The 8,480-nt window shown below is 53.6% G+C and overlaps 1 protein-coding gene across 1 annotated transcript; it reads right to left on the bottom strand.

Moving 5' to 3' along the window:
- Positions 1 to 1,476: 1,476 nt before the first annotated feature.
- Positions 1,477 to 5,629, bottom strand: ELF3 (E74 like ETS transcription factor 3). The gene is made up of 8 exons (XM_007941129.1): positions 5,467 to 5,629; positions 4,920 to 5,141; positions 4,611 to 4,706; positions 4,301 to 4,405; positions 4,042 to 4,134; positions 3,797 to 3,913; positions 2,535 to 2,730; positions 1,477 to 1,591 (listed from the first exon to the last, which is right to left on the bottom strand). The coding sequence occupies exons 1-8, from the start codon at positions 5,627 to 5,629 to the stop codon at positions 1,477 to 1,479; spliced, it is 1,107 nt and encodes a 368-aa protein (XP_007939320.1).
- Positions 5,630 to 8,480: the final 2,851 nt, after the last annotated feature.

Raw genomic sequence — 8,480 nt, 5'->3', positions numbered from 1 at the left:
CCAGGGCAAGGCTGCATGGTATCACCAAGGTACTGCCTGAGTGACCATGGCCACGTCACTGGCCCTATTGAACCTGTTTTTACATCTGTGAAGTAGGAATAATAAATCTCCCTTCTGGGGAAAAGATTACATGAAGCAAGTGGCATTTGGCTTAGAGTAGGCTTCCAACAAATGTCAGTTCCTTCCCCCATTCCTTTCTCACCTGTTTTTCTCTCCACACGACCATAACTCTGATTTCACGTCAGACAAACGAAAGCTAGGATTCGTATTACAGACGTTCAGCTTAAAGCCAGCTTGGCTGGAATGCAAAAGCCATCTATCCACAGGCCAGACATGCAATTCTAGACTTCTTAGAAAACATTGGGTCCAGCCCCAGCCTTCCAGTGAGGAAGCAGGCCTAGAGAAGACCAACTTGGCCAAGGTTACAGACCCAGTATGTGGCAGCAGCAGGACCAGGCCCCGATTGTCAGCTTCCTAAGCTCGTGTCCCTGCTTGCACGAAGAAGTCTTGCAAGCTCTCTCATTCGTGTGATGGTCTTCCCGTTTACTTTGCTCTCTTCCCAGACGTTCCCATTACCATCACCAATGTGTCTGTGAGCCTAGCCCTTCAACTATAGGAAGGTGTACACAGACCCCCTTGGGTCTGCCTCTGTCCTCACCTTCAGCCCAGTAGGACCCTGCCCTGCTCCCCCACCGATCCCATGACCCAAGCCAATCCAGAGGCCCAAACTTCAAGACACAGATAGCTAAGACAAAGGTTAGAAAAAGCCGAGAAGGCACTTTATTGGAGGTCTCTACCTCCATCCCTAAGAAGGAGGAGCCAGGAGCCCCACCCTGAGGGTCCTGGCATCACCCACCCCTCACTGGCCAAGCCAAGGGCCTACAACACCCAGTCTGACCACCAGTGCTCAGTGGGAGAGGAGTGGGGAGGGGACTGTCATAGAAAAAATAGATCTCTATGTACATTCTGACATATTTATAGCACATAAATTAGGGAGTGCTCTGACCCCCGCCTGCGGAGTCCATGCACTGAGAAGAGAGGTGGAGGCCAGTACTGGGAGGTCACTGGAGGATCTCGTCCCATCCTCACTCACAAGGTGCTCTCCTAAGGCTCCCCAGCCTCCTTGGCTCAGTCCAGGCATCAGCCAGAGGAAGGTATAGTCTGCAGTTAATGTCTGGGATTGGGTTTGAGGAGGCGCCAAATAAAAGAAGCTGCACTTGCAGCTACAGTCAGCAGTTCAAGTGGCTTCAAACCCCAGGGCTTGTAATTCCAAGAGGACAGAGAGGAGAGGCCACAGGCCCCATATCCCAGGACAGTGGTTGACAATAAACCAACACTTCAGCTTCTATCCACAGAAGCACACAGGGAAGCGTGCCCAAGTTGGGGCAGCCACCACGCCCAGCTGTCCTCCTAGGAGGGCTGTAGGCCTTGAGTCCATGAGTTCCATGAGTTTGGTCCCAGGTCTAATTCAGACCCTCAGTTCCGACTTCCAGGAACCTCTTCCTCTTTCCAGCCACTGGAGTTTTTGCCAAACTTGTAGACAAGCCGCCGGCCGTCCACTCGTTCCAGGATCTCCCGTTTATAGTAGTACCTGGGGTGAGCAGAAGGGTGGTCAGAGGGTTCAGGCAGGAAACATGCCCTGTGGTGTGGATACCTCCCACCTGTCCCAGGTTATCCTCAAGTGACTTGTCCCCACTGGTTTCCAACTAGACTAACCTGCCTCTGACCACTGTGGCTCAGCCTTGCTGAAATTACTCTCTTTCTTACCTGCAAGGGAAAGCTCTCTTTACTCCATCACTGCTCTCTGGCCTATAATTGTGTCCTGGTTCTGCCTTTGTTTCTTAGTAACTTATGGTTGTGTCCTGGGGCTCATCATGACACTGTATATTTCAGGGTTGAGAGGGACCTCTAGAGATGAGCCTGTCCACTCTTGTACGCAGGAGGAGACAGGCCCAGAGACAAGCTGCTTCAGTAGTGGGAGGGCCAGGACTTAAGCATGGGCTGTGGCAAATATTCTATTACTCTATAAACACCTTTCTTAGGCACTTGCAGACAGGACAGAGAAATGTTACTGTTGGTTAAAGTTTACTGAGGGCTTTCTATGTGCCAGGCTAAGTACTTCCTCCATGTAAGCATTTGATTATATGAAGCAGATATCACCAGTCGCTGGCAAGTAGATTCCAACTCATGGCGACCCCATGTGTGTTAGAGCAGACCTGTGCTCCACAGGTATTCAATGGCTGATAGTATGGAAGTAGATCTCCAGGCCTTTCTTCCTAGATGCCTCTGGGTGGATTCAAACCTCCAACCTTTCAGTTAGCAGCCAAGCATGGTAAGCATTTGCACCACCCGGGGACTCCATGAATTAAGCAGGCATTGCTATTATCCAAACTTGTTGGATGAAATAGGATTCGCAGAGGTTGGTGGCAGCGGTTGGGAGAGAGCAGGGGGCACACAAACACCATTCTGTCCCTGTCTCGTCCTGGATCCCCACGGTGACCTGCCAGGGTATGGGGTCCCAGCCATCAGCTCACCTCATGGCCCGGCTCAGCTTCTCATAAGTCATGCTGTTGTTCTTTTTCTTTTGACCCCACAGCTGGGCCACAGCCTCGGAGCGCAGGAACTTGAAGACGCCCTCGTGCCGGTTCTCCCACTTCATGAGACCCTCGTTGAGCTCTGGGTGGATGAGGATGTCCCGGATAAACTCCCACAGGTGGGTACCTCTGGGGGCTGTAAGGCCAGATGCCCTCGGTCAGTGGGTCAGTGTGTGGGCTTTGTACCCCACTGTCACCACAGGCCAGCTGGCCCTGCCATCTCAGCACGCTGCTTACTAAGTCTGATGCATGAAAGGGGCCTCACTTGGCACCATGTATTTACTAGCTTCTTCCCTCCTTGCCTCTCCACTGGATGGGAGCCCCTGGAAGACTTATACCATATCTTACACAGCAACATCCATTTTATTCACTCAAACATCTATCAAATGTCTGATCAGGACAGACAGTGACTGAGACACAGTAGGGCCCAGAGGAGCTCCTGGTCCAGTGGGGGCCACGGTTAAAAAGCAAACACACCTAATGGTGGTAAGTGCTACCATAGTAAGTACAGGGAGCAAGAATTGGCCACAGCCTGGAGGGTCAGGGGACAGCTTCCTGGAAAAAATACACACATATAAACACACACACGCACACACACACACAGAGACAACCAAGGACAAGAGAAAATAGGCCAAGTGTGTGTGAGCAAAAGCAGAGAGGCAAGAGAGACCACGGAGCTTTGTGGCAACCTCCTGCTGGTTCCCAGCCACTGGAGCATACAAGGCCTGACCCCTGTGGACTCAGGCCAACAGGGACAGAAGGACTGGTGGCTGGAGAGGTTGCCCACTCCTTGGCCCTGAATAGGCTGGGAGTCCAGCAACTTTCATGTTCTTTGTCTGGAGACTCAGCCCACTGTGGCCCCTTCTGGCCCTCCCTGACACACATCAGCTTCCTCCTCCAACACAAAAGTGTCCCAGCAGGCAGCACAGGGGCCAAATGCAGAGAGAACTAGAATGGGTTGGGCAGGAAACCTGGACCTTTCTCTAGGAGCTTCAGTTTCCCTCTGCTCCATGACCACCCAGCCAGGCCGAGCAATAAGGTGGTGGCTGTTAGCAGCCATCATGAGAGCAGGTGGCAGTGCAAGAGTCAGAGAACACAGGAGGAGGAGCATTATCAGCAGCGCCACAGTAAACCCTTCCCACCGTCCGCCAGGCCCACCCCCACCCCCCACCTCCCAGGAAAATGGGTGACCCAGGACCCACCATGCTTGCTCTTCTTGCCCTCCAAACACTCCTGGGACTCTTTGCTCAGTTTTCGCGGCCGGCCCCGTTTCCGCTTCCCATGCTTGGAGTCCCCCTTCTTATAGCTTGGAAAGCCACCTGTGGGGAACAGAGGTGGTCTGTCAGGGGGCAGGGTGGGTGCCAGGAAGACCAGCCGCTCCACACGAAAGCCCAGATATTGCCCAGTGAAATAACTTCTTGGGGCCCAGAAGCCTCCCTGAACTCACCACTGGGGAAGAGCTTGCTGCTGTCATTGGGATCCACGTCCAGGTCGCTTCCACCAGAGTCTGAGGAGTGTGAGCTCTGAGGTGTGCCAGTGCCTAGGGGAGGCAGGCCAGGGTGAGGTCTCACATAGCCCACGGCCTCTGTTAGGCATGCTGCACCCCCATTCCTGCTTCTCCCAGAAAAGCCTGGGTTCTAGCACTGGGACCTAAGGGGCTCAGGGCATTTAGGGCAAGGGAGATGTGGATCAGACAGTGTTCTCACCTGCAGTGGAGACATCTGAGCTGCCAGGGGAGGGGGCCCCTGCGCCATAGCTGTTGGGGTACTGGCAGTCCTCCAGCAGCTCCTGGACGAAGGGGCTTGCCTGGTCTGGGAGGAGGAGATGAGAGTTCAAAGTGACTCAGGGGACTGTGCAGGACAGAAGAGGGATGCCCACAGAGGTCTGCTAAGTTGCCCTGTTGATATTTTTCTAGTTGGGAGACGAGTCTAGTGCATGTGGGGTCATCTCTTGTATTCTGTAAGTGTCAGAGATGGGACAGGACAAGGTGGGGAGAAGAGGAAAGTGGGTTCTCACCAAAGGGACCCGAGTTTCCTAGGGTCTCCTGGAAGGCCATGCCATCCTTCTCCAAGAGCTCAATGATCCAGCTGAGTTCATCAGAAGAACTGGGAGCTGGCAGTGAAGGAAGAAGAGGTCAGAGCCCAGGCTGCAGTCCACTCTCCTCACCCTCAGGGCTCCCCTCTGGCTGTGCCCTCAAGCCTGGATCTGGGGTCTTTCCCATCACTGTGCCAAATTCTGCTCAGCCTCTCTGAGAAGGAGGATCAGGAAAGAAGCCAGCCTCCTCCCAACTCCTGGGCCCCCTTGGCACCAGGAGCCTGGACTCACTGAGGTCCCGCAGCTGGGCGTGGAGCTGGTCCCCCAGAGGCCCAAACACCAGGCGCAGCTCCTCAAGGGCACAGCTGCAGAGTGTGGCCCCATCCATGTCACACCGTGAGAAGTCAATGGAGCTTGCGTCGTACTTGTTCTTCTCCACTTGGTAGCTGATCCAGTCCAGAACCTGGCCCTTGGACCAGAACTGAGGCTGCTCCCCTAACCAGCTGGCTTTCCCTACAAGGGGCCAGCACAGCAACGGGGTCAGCCCAGATCACCCGGCAAACCCTCCAAGCCCCCTTCCCTGGAGCCCATTTCGAACAGGAGAAAAGACTGGGAATCTGGCTCCTCAGAGAACCCTCCCAGGGGCAGGGGCAGGGGCAGGAGAAGGGGTTCACAGCAGTCACAACCCCATAACCTCACACCTCAGCCACTTACATCACCCCAGCCCCTAGCCCCCCGAGAACTGGTTCAGGAGACCTTCCTCCCTGCCCAAACCCACTTTTATCAAACAGACTCTCAAGATAGGGTCTGTCACCCCTTCGCCCTGCCTGAGACCCACCTGTGCCCTCCAGAGGCATCTGTGTGTTACTCAGGGTCAGCACCAGGTCATCGGCCCCAAAGGTGGCCGCAGGGGGAGCAGGTGCCAGAGTAGGGTCCTCCGAGCTATACATGGCACTGAAGTAGTTGCTGAAAATGTTGCTAATCTCACAAGTTGCAGCCATGAGGCTACCTAGGGACGGGGAAGGGACGGGGAAGAGATGAGTTGGTGAGGGACTAAGGTCCTTGCCTTACATTCCACCTACTGTCTGGCCAAGCCTAGGCAAGAAAAGCTGCTGTCTTGATAACCCCTGAGGGTCGGAAGGTGGACATCTCTTGGAGCACCCTCTCTTGAGGAAGGGTTCCAAAGTCTAAGAGCAAGGGGAGGTCACAAGACTCCCTCTGCTAGGGCTCCCTCCTCAGCCCACCTGGACCCTTGAAAGGGACTGGCAGACTCATGGCCACCTTGTCCCTCCCAGAAATCATCCCTCCACTCCCTGTCAGGTCACCCTCACTGCCCAACACTCCTCTGAGATTCTGGATTGTGGAGCTAGGTGGGCAGGTTCAGAACTGCAAATCCACAAGACCCCTCCCCAATTTCCCAAGGCCCAGACTAGGGATTATGACAGGTAGGGGTCCTACCAGAGTGGCGCAGGGTGTGGATGCAGCAGGCAGAAAGGGACAGCAGGCAGGTAAATAATCCAGGTGGTAAAATGCTTGCCAGGTAGTGTGAGGAGGTTGGCCTGCTCACCCCCACCCGCCTAAATAGAGTGTGAGCTCCTCCCCCTGCCTGGGCCTTTATAGTGCACGACGCTGGTGGTAACCTGAGCCAGTGGCTCATTGGATGGAGGGGATTTCCTGGCCTTTAGACTGGGCTCTTGGCCCCAGGTGATTTGCATATTATGTGCCACTTGGCCCGGATCCTAGCAGGAGGTGCTGGGAAATCAGGCCCGGCTGGTTTAATGATTGTCAGAGTCTGTAATCCCACACCCTCTGGGGTTGGGCACAGGGCACTGGCCTGGGCTGGTGGTGGGAGAGTCAAAGGGTGGGCATCTGTGCTTTCAGTCACCCCCTACCTCAGGAAATTTCCTCCCCGGGGTCAGGCCAAAGATGGCTGGGGAAGGGGAAGGGTGGGGGGGCGGAATCTGAACCTCTGGCTGAACTGAGTCACAAGTACGTTGTTAGTAGTTGTTGTCATGGAGTCGATTCCAAGTCTGTTGTGACTCGTGGCGCCCCCATGTGCAGAGCAGAACTGCTCAATAGGATTTCAAAGACGTGACCTTTTGCAAGCAGATCACCAGGCCTATCTTCCGAGGCATCTCTGGGTGGGTTCAAACCACCAATATTTTGGGGAGTTGTTGAGCCTCTAACCCCTTGTGCCACCCACGGACTCCCTGAGGACAAAGAGGCCAAAGAGGGAGAAAAGTTACTGAGGTTTATAGATTTTCCCAACACCTAGGTTTCTGGGCGCAGATGGGGAGACTCTCCAGACCCAACATCAGACAATATTCAGGGGCGAACGGCGGGACCCATGCCTGCCAGCCTAGCCCTGGGCCTCCAAGGTCCCTAGTCACAGGGCCCTCTCGCTGGCATCAACTTTGTTGGCAAGGTCTTGGCACACTCTTGCCTACCTGAATCCCATCCATCCAACAGTGTTGCTGCGGCCACTTCTGAAGAGACCTATCTTTGCTTAAATGTTCTTCCGTCTGGCCCTGATGGAGCCCTTCTTGACTAGGGGCTGCTGGAGGTGCTGGAAACCGCAGTGATCTGTTTATTCCTTTCTATCTTGTCCCCTATGTAATCCCTAATTCACGCTTCCCAGTTTACCAGTGCCTGTTTGCTGCCCTCTAGTGGCAAAAAAACCATTCACAGACTAAAAAGGAACACGCAGGAATAATGTTATTTGCCAGGCATTTTTACCATATTCTCCAATTTAATCCTCACAAAAACCCCGTAAGGGATGCACAATGATCCCCATTTTATAGGTGGAGCTCAGAGGGGTTGAATGATTGTCCCAGGATGCACCCAACTAGTCCAGTGGTATGACTGAGATTTTAAAACCCAGGTATGCTGGGTGCTCAGCCCCAGCGCTGTCCCTATACCATATGCCTCCTGGCTTCAGAACCTGTCTTCTCAACTCCATGGAAGAGCCCTTGACTTCCTTATGCGCAAAGTAAATCCCCTATGTGTATTATCCTCTCTATGGACTCAGCCCACAAGGTTCTATAAACCCCCCTTGAGATTTTGGGGGTGGGGGTAACATAGCATAGTGAGTTGAAAGGCAGATTTGTAGGTTCCCACAACTCTGGTCTTGGACAAGGTTCTGCACTTCAGTTTCCCCATCTGTAAAGTGAGGAGATTTTTTGGGCTTAATTCCTACAATCTTCCAGAACTAGTTTTTTTTAATGCATCTATGATGTAGGATCTTTGTATCTCTCCTTTCCACTCCTTTATTAATGCCCACAGCCTCAGCTGGCCGATAGATAGCACACTCAGCCCAGGTGGGCAGAAAGGTTCCTGAAACAAAAGGTTACTCCCATTCCACAGATACCCCTTTCTTTAACTCTACAGCCTGAGGACTAAGAAAGTCCATCCCAGGCAATCTGTTTCTTATTTTCCTTGTCTCTGAAACTACTGGGTGCTTAGGAGAAAGGGGGGTTAAAGTCCAGGGTCCCCTCCACTGGGCCAGGGGTGGCAGGACAGCCTGGGAGGCTCTGGCAGTAGGATTTTTCCCAGCCCTTCAGGGGGCCACCCCCAAGTAGCCTGAGGCAGGCACACCCTCTGCCCAGTCATTCACTCTGGAATGTGGGAGAACCGGCTTCTAGCCCCAGGACTGCTCACGTGCTCCTGGCCCTAAGGATGGGGTGGGTTAAGGAGGATGTATAGAGAATAATTAAGGAGACTGCTCCCTTGCCTTCAGGGGGCTTAACAGAAGAAACAGAGCAGAGGCTTATGAAACCTTACCTCTGAGTATTAATGCCTTCAGTCGCCAAGTGAATGTTAAGGAAGGTAGGTGGGAAAGACTTGGATGTGAGG

Source organism: Orycteropus afer, unplaced genomic scaffold, assembly GCF_000298275.1.
Source record: "Orycteropus afer afer isolate SDZICR_OR568_19922 unplaced genomic scaffold, OryAfe1.0 scaffold00075, whole genome shotgun sequence".
Classification (NCBI taxonomy): Eukaryota; Metazoa; Chordata; class Mammalia; order Tubulidentata; family Orycteropodidae; genus Orycteropus; species Orycteropus afer.
This window is presented reverse-complemented; position numbering and strand designations above follow the sequence as displayed.